The 14,667-nt window shown below is 37.6% G+C and overlaps 1 protein-coding gene across 2 annotated transcripts; it reads left to right on the top strand.

Annotated features, from left to right (window-relative positions):
• The first annotated feature begins 3,393 nt into the window (after positions 1-3,393).
• LOC117574061 (homeobox protein extradenticle) lies at positions 3,394-14,578 on the top strand. Of its 2 annotated transcripts, none has more exons than XM_034257683.2 (6): positions 3,394-3,467; positions 3,799-3,878; positions 5,739-6,053; positions 12,191-12,509; positions 12,571-12,829; positions 12,905-14,578. In XM_034257683.2, the coding sequence occupies exons 3-6, from the start codon at positions 5,795-5,797 to the stop codon at positions 13,190-13,192; spliced, it is 1,125 nt and encodes a 374-aa protein (XP_034113574.1). In that variant the 5' UTR covers positions 3,394-3,467; positions 3,799-3,878; positions 5,739-5,794; the 3' UTR covers positions 13,193-14,578. The 2 variants fall into 2 exon arrangements, with proteins under 2 accessions (XP_034113574.1, XP_034113583.1); XM_034257692.2 differs by having other exon boundaries at positions 3,437-3,556.
• Positions 14,579-14,667: the final 89 nt, after the last annotated feature.

Genomic DNA, 14,667 nt, shown 5'->3' with positions numbered 1-14,667 from the left:
GAATTCAATTCAATTTCAAATTGCATGAAATCGTAAATAAATATCTTCGAAAGCATTTAAAATATCTGTATTCTTTTAAAAATTAACATTTCTTCAAATTTAAAATTCTTGAAACTATTTCAAATACCTTATAATTTCTTGATTCTTTAAAGAATTTATCATTTCGAAGAAGCTTGGAAATAATCATTATCAGTTATGGGAAACTTTTCACGATTAAGATTTTCTTAGAACCCTTTTAGATCTACAAATTCTAAGCACTTTGTTATCAGCTTTTTAATGAAAGACGGAAACGAAAACCCAAATACTTAAAACTCTTTATGGTATTAAAAGTTCTAAGTTTTCAAAAGAACACTAAAACACTAAATTAAATTTAAGCTCAAAACACATTAACAACAATAAATTCGGCAAATTTTCAATTAAAACCTTTGTGAAAAATCAAGTAAAGCGTTTCTGAAAGATCCCATTAAAGTCCCATTTTAAACACAAATTTAATATAAGAAAGGTTTTAATATGATTTTTAGTATAATTTTTTGTATTTTCAAAGAGAATCTTTCTAGATACAAATACTTCTAAGTTATTAATTAAAAATGAATAATAATGCTAATGAACTTTTTACAATTTTCCATTATTATCGAAAATTGCATGGCATTTAAGAATATATTCTGAGAATCATCTTTAAAACTCGAGATTTCAACTAAAACATAGTTCGATGAAATTTGGAAGCTGCCCCGCCCTAACGCCCCTTTTTATTGCTGCTGTTGATGCAACACATGTTTGCTGAATTGATGTTGATATTGGAATCCGTTTTGGAATGCTGCTTGCGATTGCATTAATTGAGTTCAACAGAAGCTTCCGAGGAAACCTCAAATGTGCCTCGCTTACGAGTAAAGCGGGAGGAGGAATGAGTTCAATGTCAAGTTCGTGTATAAGAAGAAGTTCTTAACATTGTTGTGCTTGTTGTGAGCTCATCATTGAAACTTTCAGTTAAATTCTTGTACTGAGCCACGCCCCAAAAGTGACGCCATAGGCGCCGAAAGCTTGAAGGAGTCTTATGCGTGTGTTTGTGTGTGTTAAGTGGCAATTCAAGATGTTAATCTCACAGTCAAGGACACACACACTTGCAGGCCTGACCTATGTGTGTGTATGTGTGTGAGTCACGCTTATGAAATGAGTCATCGCGAGTGCCAAAAATTGTTTGATACGAAAATAGGGCGCATAAGGAAGCTAGTCAAGCGCAACAGAAAGAAACACAAAAATTACGACACACACACACACACACATGCACAAGCATAGCTTGGGCATCGAACTGTTGTCACGTACAATGTTAGCAAATTTGATAAAAATGTTTGCAAAAACAACAACTGCATGATTTAATGCCCTAAGCATGCTTTGCATATTGCGCTCTTTTCTTATCAGACACTCTCTTTTGCAAACTCTCTCCCTCTCACTCTCCCTCTCTCTCGCACACACTGTGTCTGCCGTTCTCTCCCGGCGCTTTTGCTCTCACAGTGCGCTGTGCTCTTTATTCGCTCACTGCGCTTACATTAAGCTGCTGCTTTGGTGCCGGGGCACCGTTAGAGCAGCGCAGTCGACGTTTTTCCACCGGACGCTTTGTTATCGTTTGTTGTTGTTGCTCTGCAACTGCTTCCTCTGCTTTTCCAGTTTTTTTTTTTGTTTTTTTGTCGTGTTTTTGGTGGTTGCAAAAACAACAACATTAGGTAAATTAACATGCTTTAAACTAATTAAACACGCTAATCAAATCAAAATACACAGCCGACTTATCTGACTTTGAAAATTATTAACAACATTTTCGTTGTAGAATGTATTCGTTACTGTATTTCAATTGTTGTTAGTTGTTCGGCTTTCTTTGCTCATGCAACGCCCACGCCGAGCAAGAGAAAGAGGAAGAATAGCAGCGCCCAGGAGCAGCAGCCGGCTGCTGCACAAACACAAACAAACGCACACGCACACACTCACACACATGGAGTCAGTGGCATTTTATTGATTTTTCACACACACACACAACGACAACAACAGCAAGGAGCAGCTAGATAAGCAAAACATTGAAGAGCAACAACTACAACAACTTCTTGCATTTGCTATTGTTACTGTTACTTTTACTGTTACGATTACTCTTCACCCCATCCTTCCCCCACACACTAAGCATGCACTTACCGTCTGCACTCCTTGATAGCGCCTTCTCGCTCTCACACAAACACTTTCGGCAGCTGCTGTTGCTCTCTTCGTTCCTGCTTTTTGGCTATGTCTCCTCTCTCCTGTTTACAGCTGCAGTACACACCCTTCTTTCCAACAACAAACACACAACACAAAAAAAAAAATTGACAAAAAAAAAACACAACACTAGCGCATGCAAAAGTATAATTTTTTGCAGGACAAATACACACGCGTACACTATTTCATTAATTCACTTATGCAAAACGCATTTAGTTTATATTATTAACTGCCGTAGTTAAAGCTTTCTTCATTGCATATTGTTGAAACCCGCGCAAATTCGCATTCGAAACAAAACGAAAACTGTTCTTCGGAGGGAACTCGTTTTACGCGATACACGACCGCATTCAACGAGTTGTCAATTTGAAGTAACATTCGCATAACAGCTGTTGCGGCCCATCGAAGCGCAATCTTCTCAACTAACATCGCGCTGTTAAGTGGACATGTTAAATTATACGCGCTCAAGTGGATGCGCAATAGGAAAATTTAAAATTAACATTTTTGCTCCACACGTAACGTGTGTGAATACGTAAGCCGGTTAAAATTACATCGTCCAATTGACAATGTGTTTGCATGTATTGATCGTTTTCTGTAATTTCTATTGTATTTAACAAATTTGTTAAAAAAATATTGATGTTAATAATATTTTTGAAATATGCGCTTCTCCACCGACATACAATTTTCCAATGCTCAACGAGCAGCGTAAGCGCAAGCCCGTAACGTAATACAATACGCGTACGTAATGGCAAATAACAACCCTGACACAAACACCAGTGTGACCGCTAAATTCAAGAACATCGATAAAAGCGAGCAATGGAAATTTTCTACATAGCGTCTATATTTCATAAAATATATAAAAGTCTTTGCTAGGAATATCTAGATTTTTTAAAATAGCTCGATTTGAAAGCGCATGTTAGAAAAATATAATTTTATCATTGGAATTGTTTCCAAGTTAAAATAATCGGAACCGTATTTGAAGTAATTTTGATATTACGCTGGATATGTCATATACATGTATTTGTCATTAAATACAGGCTCTTCTTCCAATTAATAGTTCTTTCTTTAATTAAATATTTTATATGATTCATAACATAGATATTATAACTCCGATATTTCTTTAAAAAATCGATACTAAACATTTCAACAATAAAAACATCGATACATCGATAGCGCCAACGATGATTCTCCATCTCTAATATAAGATACATTTTTGTCAGCAGCAGATTTTTTTGGTGGTAAATAATTTTCGTTGATTTATTTATGGTGCAATATTAATGTCAACAACAAAGTAAACGTAATTACAGGTGTTGTGCCTGCTAAAAGTGTGAGTCAATGCAATTAACAACAATGCAAGCAAACAAGCCAGTTAACTTGATTTGAAATAGAAAATTGTGTATCACGAAAAAAAAGTGGCGACGTTGTGTGCTGCTTATGGGTGGAAGAAGAAGAGCAGCAGCGCATTGAAAAATTTACACGAAAAACGAAAATTCAGTGCTCCCAACTATACACTCCCATATTTTCATACAGCAAGTGCATTGTATTTGTTTTGCTTCAATCTAATTGCAGCTCGGCGAAAAACAACAATTTAATAACTAAATATCAACTGCGCAATATCTTTATAAAAACGTTCGTGACGTGAACAACATGTAAGTTTGGATTATTTATTGTCAAAACACAAATATACATACACAGAAACGAAAAAAGAAAAACTGTAGCGCAGGCCATATAACAATGTAGCACTGTTATACGACTGTGCTACACAACAACAAGAGGAACAACTGTAGCAAAGAATTATAAAAAGCGGTTGTGATTTCCAAGAATTTTTTGTTCCAAAGTGTGCGAGTGTGTGTGTGCGTGTGTATGTATGTGTATTAAACAGGTTTTCATTCGCTTTTATTTGGGTGTGCAATGTTGTTGCTGTTTTTATTTTTGCGCAGCCTTTGATGCGCTTTGTACCTATGCAATGTATGCATATATGTGTGTGTGTGCCGTGCAATGCATTGTGCATATTGCGCGCGTGTGTGTGTATGTGCGGCCGCCGCATTGAAGGTCAACGATGCTTTCTCCAGTTATTTTGGGCTGCTGTGCAAACATAATTAGGGTTTTCTTTTACTTTTTATGGCCACTTGAAAAAAGTAATTAACATTAACATTTTCGGTTCTTCATTCTCATTTTGCGCAAATGTGAATGCACTCCACACACACGCACACACACACAGCGGGAAGCAGTCAATGAGTGTGTGTCTTGCAGTTGTAGTTGTGGCGTGTGTCAGCTGCCCGCTATTTCAACCACCCACACACAATGCACAACACGCACACCGAGATAAACATACTTAACGCAAACACGCATAGTTGTAGTTTTGCATACGATGGCTGCAGGGCTGCAGCAACGCCAAGCACAGGAGCAAGGTGCGCAGCCCTAACAGGCGTCGCATTGATGACACTTTCATCGGCCCCCAAAGCTATCGACACTTGTGTTTGTTGCCATTGCTATCGATAGCTCTATTTATCTATGCATGTATCTTTGATAATAATGCAACTTAAGTAGACAATTTTTCTATAGCTTTAATTCTCTAGAGCGTACTGATAAAATGTACAGATAATCTGAGTAGATGCATTTGGTCTTCATTATAGTCTACACAACGTTGTAAGATATTTTAGTCATAGCTTAGCTTACAGTGTAAATTTGTTTTCGTCTTTATTGCAGTTGCTTTGCAATGATAAGCTTAATGTTTTTATCAAGTTCAACTAATTCGCTGATCTTGAGTACGTTGCATTTCTGCACAGATATTAAAAAAGATGTGCTATTGATATAACGATTTGAAAATCCTTTTTGACAAATTCAATTATTCAAGCGTCACGCCCCTTTCAACAGGCTGCAGCAGCCGACGGCCACGCAAAAACAAAAAGTGAGCAAAATAAACCGAAGTTTGTTTTACCTCAAGCGACCCTGCCTCCGCCCCCCTGTTGAGCAAGTGAATATCTCTTCTATTATCAGCATTCTTTGCACAGTGTGCAACGAAAGACAACATCGATGGCAAATGGCGCAGACGAAGAAGTCACAAGTACACAGTACACACACACACGCACTCACACATATGCAGAGTCGGGGATTATCTTTTGTTCGTTTCGTCGCTAGCCGAGTGAGAGATAAAATAGTAAAAGAAAACACAGTGCAAAGGCAACAAAAGCCGAAGCAACAGCGAACGACAAACGAACGAACACGAACGCATCGCGTTGCCGACTGTTTGTTCAATCAGTTAGTTGGTAACGCGTTGCCGATGCGTGCGGACGTTTAGTGTGCGCATAAAATACCAAACAAACGAAACATACTAAACGAAATATTTTGAATTGCAGTTGATAGAAGAAATATCGTTATATTATTGTTGTTCACACTTCATTTTTGTTATTGTGTCTGTGTGTTTGTGCGTGAGTGTGTTGGGCGTTCAAAACAAATCGAAACAAGTTGAAACGTGTTTTTTTTTTGATTGTTTGAATTGATTGCAGTGTGAAGCGTTGTTGTTGTCGGTGCAAGTGTTGTTACTGCTGCAATCATCATCATCATGGAGGATCGCATGATGGCCCACACCGGTGGCATGATGGCACCCCAGGGCTACGGTCTGCCTGGCCAGGACGATGGCCAAAATGCCGGCAATGAGAACGAGGTGCGCAAGCAGAAGGACATTGGAGAAATATTGCAACAGATCATGAGCATCTCGGAGCAATCGCTGGACGAGGCGCAGGCCAGGAAGCACACACTCAACTGTCATCGCATGAAGCCAGCTCTGTTCTCCGTGCTCTGCGAGATTAAAGAGAAGACCGGTAAGTCCATAAAAAACTATACTAACTATAAAAAGTGTTTGAGTCTTTAGATAGAATAGTTCTACACTTACAACACAATTTTAAGAAACTGAAATCGCTTGTTCATCAAGAATTTGCATTGAGAACCCCGCCGATTGTTGCTGTATAATTTAACTAACCTATACTAAATTGAAACTGAAACCGAAACCGAAACTTGTTTAACATTTAATAACAGAAATCAGCATTCAAACTTCTCTCTTCTGAAATTCCTTTATTTCGGTTTGCCCCGTTCCTCTAGCGATTTTTTGAAATCGAGTTTTGCCTGCTGCCTTTATTTTCCCTTTATATTATATTTTTATTTTCCTTTTTCTTAGTCGTGTTGTGTTGTTTTTTTTTTCTGTTTTCCTTTATATTACAACCACGCAGAGACGCAAAATGGGCAATAACAGCGCGTTTTGATTGTGGGCCAGATGTTTTGAATGGCTCCAACGCTTCTTCTCTGCTATTGCCATTGCCATTGCCTTTGCCATTGGCATTGGCCTAACCCTAAAGTACACGCGCCAGCAACCCCAACACATCTCTCTCCTTCCCAAACCCCAACCCCAAGTCCACCTCAAACCCAGAAACAAATGCGAATCAACGTACCACGTAGAACCCACCCTGCTCCTTCCATTCCATTCCCTTCCCTTCCTTTCCTCTGTTGCTCCTGTCGTCCTTTTGCCCGCTGCCCACCTAAAGAAACCCCCAATGCGCACCGTTGCGAAATTGCTTTGGGCCCAGCTTCTTTTCCATGCTCTCAACGTCTTGTCTTAGTATTGCTCCTCAGTTCTTGGTCCTTGGTCCTTGGTCCTGGGAACGGGGATCTGGGCTCTAGTTACAATTTCAGTTTTCAAGTTTGGGTTTCATTTACGCTTTTTTGGGTTTGGGTTTTTTTTTTTGTTGTGTTTCGCGGGCTCTTAAATTTATCCGTTTATCTTGAAGCTGCTTTTCAGTATCAATGGCATACACTAAACACTTAGCTAGGCATTGTCTAAAACTCTGAGATGGCTGACATTGCATTGACAAATTTCTATTGAAAGCAAAAAATCTTCTGGCATATATGTGAAATAGATAGTGAGAGCTTGTGTTGTCCCCTCACTATTATTTGTCCCATCTCTAACTAGAGATGAGCGTAGAAGATCCGTTGAGTGATGAGACGATAGACACTCGATCTTTTCTTTTAACTAGTGAGAGCTTGTGTTGTCCCCTCACTATTATTTGTCCCATCTCTAGCTAGATAGACACTCGATCTTTCTTTTAACTAGTGAGAGCTTGTTTTGTCTCCTCACTATTATTTGTGCCATCTCTAGCTAGAGATGAACATAGAAGATCCGTTAAGTGATGAGTCGATAGACACTCGATCTTTTGTTGTCTCCTCACTATTGTTTGTTCCATCTCTGACTAGAGATGAGCGTGAATGATGAGTCAATAGACACTTCTGATGACTCGATCGTGTCTTTTAACTATGGGACAGTATCAGAACATTGCATAACTGCATGTTAAGGGACTGCTGATAGACCTTTGATTTTGATAAGCCTTTTGACAATCAGCTGACCCACGTGGAGCTTTTGCAACTGCTGTCTGCTGTCTGTAATGCGACCTAGATCCCTGCTATAATTGCTCGAGAAGCCGCACAGCGTATACAAAAAATATGATGTCTCACACACACACACATAGGTATCTATATAAATATGTATATTGTGGGGTTTTTTTATCTATGCGTATGCGTGTGTACAAGGCGATAACGCTTTGGGGCAAGATATCGATGTTTTGGGGCGCCGACAAAGTAAACAAGAAGAGCACTTGACCCAAGTTAAAGTGCTTGAAAGTAGCGTGTTGAGTTGAAGGGGTTATGCGGGAGGGGGGGCGGAGTTGATGTTGGGCTGAAGAGGAACTGCTGATGAGCGAAACGAGTATTTTAAAAATACACAACATGTGAAATGAATTGAGAATAAAATGAACAAGCGAGAAATGCGACAACACTAGCAAACCGACTATTAAATACCCTACGATTCATTTTATTAGTATTTCATTTGATATGTGTTTCTTTATGTCACTTGATGTAGTCAAAAATGTTTTAATTTCCTTTGTTAAAAAGGCGAGTTTTATGGAACTAGCATGCGAACTTTTTGATTTATTATGTTAGTAACAAACGGTCAGACGGGCAGCAGGATGTACTTGGTGTATAACAACTTCTCTCCAATAAACGTAGTTGCAATACACTTTAATACAAAAGTCAATCCTTATTACATAGATTAAAATATAACTTGATATTTATTTCACAACATTACCTATAATGACATATATACGAAATACCAAAGAAATTTGAAGGGACTTTCAACATCCAAAATATTCCTTAAAAAAGAATCATGTCAATGTCAAATTTTTGCATTATTTCTTTGAAATTTTCATCAGAAATTTAGCTACTTACAATAGAAGTTGAAAAGGAATTTGAATATACAAAATAATCCTTAAAATATTTTCAAATTTTCATAAGGAATTCAGCTTTTAATATAATAAAGATTTTGTTTAATAATTGAAGTTAATATTCCTTAGAAAATTTTGGTATTATCCGTTCAAATTTTCATAAGATCTTTATCTATTTAAATACTAAATACTTCTTAGAAAAGAATTATTTGTGAAATTTTGGCCTTATCCCCTTCAGTTTCAAGAAATCTTTAACTGCAATTCGTAGACAGACAGAACGCAGGATGAAATATACGATACAAATTTACAAATAAACAGTTGTAAAAGGGTATTAGAGAAATTGTTTGCTACAGTTTTATGTCTCTCCACTCTTTAACATATTTTATCAGTGACTGTTGTTTGACTCTGTGTGTGTGTGTGTGTGTGTGTGTGTGTTTGCCGCGTCTTGAAATTAGTTTCTGAAATGCGCAAACCTGTTCGACAGGCATGCAAATGGTTGTGCTTCAGTTTGTGGGTGTGTGTGTGTATATATAGTATGTATAATATTGTATCTGACTCAACCGGCAACAGTTCGCGACATGTTTATTACACAAAACGCGCCGCCTTCCCGATCCGACCCGACCAAAAATACAAAAGCTCCTCGCTCCTCCTCTCATAATCCTCCTTCCATTTGCCGTTGCCTCCTTTTTCGTCTGCGTGTCTTTTCTTCACCATTTTCCGTATGCCCCATTCAAATTTACGAGCTGGAAATGCCATTTAAGCCAAAGTCCTTGTCCTCATCCTCATCCCCATCCCCGCTTCAGTATCAGTCTCAGTCTAAGCATTGTCCTATGTATCTACTATCATTGTTGCTGCTGCTCCGGCTGCTGTTACCGCTTTTAAATGCTTCATTAGATACGCAAATGATGCTTTAGCCTTAGCCTGAGCCTGAGCTCCCTACCAATATCCCTGATTCCCCTGACTGCCGCCGCCTTCCTCTCTGCAATTTGCTGTAAACAAAAGGGTTGTAGACTTGGGCTTAGTGTCTTCTTCAAATTGCAACTGTTTGTAATTCACATTCGACAGATCTTGCTACCCATATTTGTTTACCGCAATACCCTGTAAAGTGGAGGCAATAAAGGAAGAAATATTAAGAAAAGTACAGAGAATAAATAGGTAAAATATTCATTTAAAATTTGAGTTTTCCTCTTAAAATTTACATTAGGAATTGAAGAAACTATTTAGGATAAAAGACAATGAAATCCAGTAAAGTGGAGGCAGTAAAGGAAGAAATATTAAGAAAAGAACGGGCAATAAATAGGTAAAATTTTCATTAAAAATTTGAGTTTTCCTCTTAAAATTTACATTAGGAATTAAAGAAACTATTTAGGATTAAAAGCAATAAAAGACTGTAAAGTGGAGACAATGAAAAAATAAAAATAAATATAATTTAAGAGTTTTTTAAGCGAAAGTACAGGAAATGGATGTTCCATTTAAAATAGATTATCTTAAAAATTAATTAAGGAATTAAAGAAACTATTTAGGATAAAAGACAATGAAATCCTGTAAAGTGGAGACAATGAATGAAGAAATATAAATATAATTCACAATTTCTTAAACTTCGAGATTTAAATAAAACTAAAAGGAATAAATAGCTGGAAGTTCCATTTCAAATTTAGTTTTCCTTAACAATTAATTTAGAAATAAAAGAAACTATTTAGGATTAAAGACAAGTTAAATAGGCAATCTTTTCTATTATTAGTGAAGTATTAAAAGAAATATTTATATTTCCCTTTCTAACTTTAAAATGGTTATCCCTATTTATACCCTATTCATTATAGGGTATTTTAAGCTCTTCCCTACTTGACTATTCTGTGCTTAGCCTAAGGTATCATCAACTTGAGCTTGCTTTAAAATGTTTATGGATTGATTTCTCGATAGATAGCAACTACTTTGAAGACCCAACTCTTGTGACCAGCCACGCCTACGTCTCACTCCCACCCCCTTCCCACACTCCTTCCACTCTCTCTCCCCCTTAAATGTGTTTGCAAAACTTTGGCAATATTCTGGCTAACCTTAACCAAATAAAGCAACCACCGATGTCACGACGCAGCAGTCACACAATTTCTCCTCTCTCTTTCTCCACACTGTGTATCCTTCTAGCATCCATCCTCCATTCCCCCTCTTCCCAACTGTCGCCATTGGCGCAACGTGTTCCAGTTAAGCTCAAGAGCAGCAAAGTTTAATACAGACTTTAATTGCAGACGACAGAAATGTTAATGTGACACTGTTAATGTTAATTTATGTCTGAACACCTTTAGTTCGCTGTAAATGAGCTGTTAGCATCCAAGTAAAGGAATTAATTCTTATTTTTACACAAAATATTAGTTCACATTAAGCATTTAATATGGAATGAGATTAACAAGTAATGAAAAGAAATAATAAATAAATTTATGAGCTAAACTTTTGAAAAGAAGCAATATATATACAAAATAAATCTTAAAATTTGATAAAAAATTGGCTTAGACTTGAATATTTTAATATTTCAGAAAAATTAAACTAGAAAAATATGAATATACCAACAAAATAGTCCGCAATAATAGTAATGTCATTAATAAATTACTCGAATTTGCTGTAAGAGTTTTAAAAGCACATTAAAGCTGAAAAGCTCTTTGCAAGCGTTACACACTATGCACATTATATGCCTCTCGCTCTAACTAATGGCATTTAATGTAGTTTCATTAGGCTAATCTAATATTCCATTGTCGCTTTCATAGCCAACTTTGGCTATGAGTTTTATCAGTTTGCAGTCCGACAGCATTAAAACGAGCCAAGTAGCGTGTGAGAGAGACAGAGTCATGTATTATTCAAAGGCAGCCTTGCAGTTGAGCTTAACTGTAGTTGTCGAGGGGCGTGAGAACGAGAACGAGAAGGAAAAGAAGAGCACAAGGAAGTTTGGCTTTAGATTTCATTACTCGAGTTAGACTCTTGCTGGTTGCACCAAACACACACACACACACACAGAGAGAGCGACGCACACACATACATAATAGATGGAAGACAACGGGACCATTGTTGTTGGAACGCTGTCGAAATGCTGATGAGCTTTTGCGTGCGAAAAAGTGGAAGATGTGTGGTGGGTGAGGGGGAGGAAGGGGAGTGGGGAGTCAATTGTTGGCATTCGCGAAATGTTTGCTACTTCTTCGACTAACTCCTTGGCAACGTGATTAAGATTCAGGAAGAGCAGCAGAAGCAACTGGCAACTGGCGCAAAATCTAATTCATGCATAGCCATGACTTGCAAATAATAGAAGAAGCCAAAAACAAAACAAACAAGAACACACACACACACACACGCATTTCCCTAGACAATAAGGCAGCTTTGTCCATGTGTTTGTGGTGATGTTGGTGCTGCTGCTTCTTCTTCTTCTTCATCTTCTACTTGTTCGACAGCGACGCATAATAAAATTTTATGCGTTCTCTCTTACACACACACAGACATCCTTAGTAGAGACAATGCAATAAGCTTTTGTGAGTGTGCGTGTGCGTGTGGGGGGACAACACTGTTTTCTTAGCTACGTGCAAGTAGTTTTATTTTGCACAAGGGGGGGTGGCAACACTGTCCGCCTCCTGGATGCCATTTGCAATTTTCTTCAAGCTTGAAATTTTAAAATGTGTTTTTTTTGCATTTGTTTTGTTTTGTTTTGCTTGCAGTGCTGTCGATTCGCAACACGCAAGAGGAGGAGCCCCCAGATCCGCAATTGATGCGCCTGGATAACATGCTGATTGCCGAGGGCGTGGCCGGTCCCGAAAAGGGCGGCGGTGGCGCTGCAGCCGCCTCAGCAGCGGCAGCCAGCCAGGGCGGTTCACTGTCTATCGATGGTGCCGATAACGCAATCGAGCATTCGGATTATCGCGCCAAATTGGCACAGATCCGTCAGATCTATCACCAGGAGCTGGAGAAATATGAGCAGGCTTGCAATGAGTTCACCACACACGTCATGAACTTGCTGCGCGAGCAGAGTCGCACCAGGTAAATAAATCGATAACAATAAATTCATTCAAATCGGTAATTTTTCTTCTTGCTTTTGCAGACCCATTACACCCAAAGAGATTGAGCGCATGGTGCAGATCATACACAAGAAATTCAGTTCGATTCAAATGCAACTGAAGCAATCGACATGCGAGGCGGTTATGATCCTTCGCTCACGTTTCCTTGACGCCCGTCGCAAGCGTCGCAATTTCAGCAAGCAGGCATCCGAAATCCTTAACGAGTATTTCTATAGTCATCTGAGCAATCCGTATCCATCCGAAGAGGCCAAGGAGGAGTTGGCGCGCAAATGCGGCATAACAGTGAGCAAAATTGCATTTTTGCCTTGTAACGAAATTTGCATTTCATTTCATTTTCCCTTGCATCATCATTATTAGGTTTCGCAAGTATCGAATTGGTTTGGCAACAAGCGCATTCGCTACAAGAAGAACATCGGCAAGGCCCAGGAGGAGGCCAATCTGTATGCGGCCAAGAAGGCAGCCGGCGCCTCGCCATATTCGATGGCCGGTCCGCCAAGTGGCACCACAACGCCAATGATGTCGCCCGCACCGCCACAGGATTCAATGGGTTATCCCATGGGCTCCGGTGGCTATGATCAACAGCAGCCGTATGACAATAGCATGGGCGGCTATGATCCCAATTTGCATCAGGATCTTAGCCCTTGAGGATAGGCTTGCCAAAGCTAACAAACATTTGCATAACTTTCTGTTTGTGTGTCTGTGTGTGTGTGTGTGTGTGCGTAATCATTAATAGAAATCATTTTTTTTTTTATGTTTTCCCCCCAAAAACTCTTCAAACATACATATTACATTATGTATAACAGTCGATCGACTGTCTGTGTGTGTGTGTGTATGTCGAGTGTGTGTGTGTGTGTGTGCGTGTGTGTGTGCATGTATGTAACATACAATCAATTATGTATACGATTATGTCTTAATTAGTATTATGTACTGAAAATCAACTTAACGAAACTCACACACACACACACATACACATTGTGCCAGAGCTTTGTAAATTCAGTTCCCACACACACACACATACATACGTAACATATACATATAATATACATACATAATAAAATACATAATAAAAACAAATTTGTATTTTTTTTTGCTAAACAAATTGTGTAATTTTTGGTGTTTATTTTTTTTTTTTAACAATAATTATTATTCATTTAGCTTTTTGTGTGTGCTTAGCTTAAGTAACTAAAGTTTTTGTATTATTTCTAAGCCTCCCCTTTTTCCTTCCTCGTTTGCCGCCCCCACGAAGGCCATGAAAATAATAATATAAAAAGAAAATTAATGAGAAATATGATTACAAACAAGAAAAAAAAAAGAAAAAACCACAAAAAAAATATATAAAACGAATCAATTTTTTTAGCTTTTTGCGCTCTAACGTTAATTGTGAACCTCAAATACGTAACAAATCACAACTAATGAAAACTATTATAAAAAAAAATAATGAAAACGAAAACTTTCGACTTAGGCATTAGTTTAAATAGTTTATATATTTTTTTCGTAGTCTTTAAGCCGCTAAAAACTAACTAGACGTTGGAGCAGAACGTAAACAATTGTATACTAAAATTAAATTTACAAACAACAACAACACAATGTATACTAAAAATTAAATACGAAGAAGAGCAACTCTATATATAAATATATATACAAAAACAAATACGTATACTTCACACGATTTGCGATTCAAGAAAATTTGTATACCTTCGCTTAAGAAGAACAAGAACAAATGTATACTAGTACGAAACTCCCATTTATCATAAATATATATATATACAAAAACAAAAAAGAAAAGAAAATACCATACCAATTGTATACCAGCAAACAAAACTGTTATACGCTGCCGTATAACAGTCGATACGTTAACGTAAAACAGCAAAAACAACAAAGTATTACGAATAACATTAACGAAAACACGGAAACGAACAACTTTTTATTAAATATTTATGGCAAATTAAACTTAAAACAAACACACAAAAAAATGAAAAAACAATTTAACAAAAACAAAAGCATGTATACGATGTAAATCCAATTTAACAATTGTTTGTTTCTCTGTTTTTCATATATATTTTTTTCTCTTATATATATTTGTTCACTTTGTTTTGTTTTTGTTGCACAAAAAAAATACT

The sequence above is a fragment of the Drosophila albomicans genome, chromosome X, assembly GCF_009650485.2.
Source record: "Drosophila albomicans strain 15112-1751.03 chromosome X, ASM965048v2, whole genome shotgun sequence".
In the NCBI taxonomy this organism is placed as follows: domain Eukaryota; kingdom Metazoa; phylum Arthropoda; class Insecta; order Diptera; family Drosophilidae; genus Drosophila; species Drosophila albomicans.
This window is presented reverse-complemented; position numbering and strand designations above follow the sequence as displayed.

Coding starts and splice junctions, on each gene's coding strand:
- LOC117574061 (XM_034257683.2), top strand. CDS start 5,795: ATGGAGGATCGCATGATGGCCCACACCGGTGGCATGATGGCACCCCAG. Junction 6,054..12,190: donor CGAGATTAAAGAGAAGACCG/GTAAGTCCATAA, acceptor TTTTGCTTGCAG/TGCTGTCGATTCGCAACACG. Junction 12,510..12,570: donor CGCGAGCAGAGTCGCACCAG/GTAAATAAATCG, acceptor TTGCTTTTGCAG/ACCCATTACACCCAAAGAGA.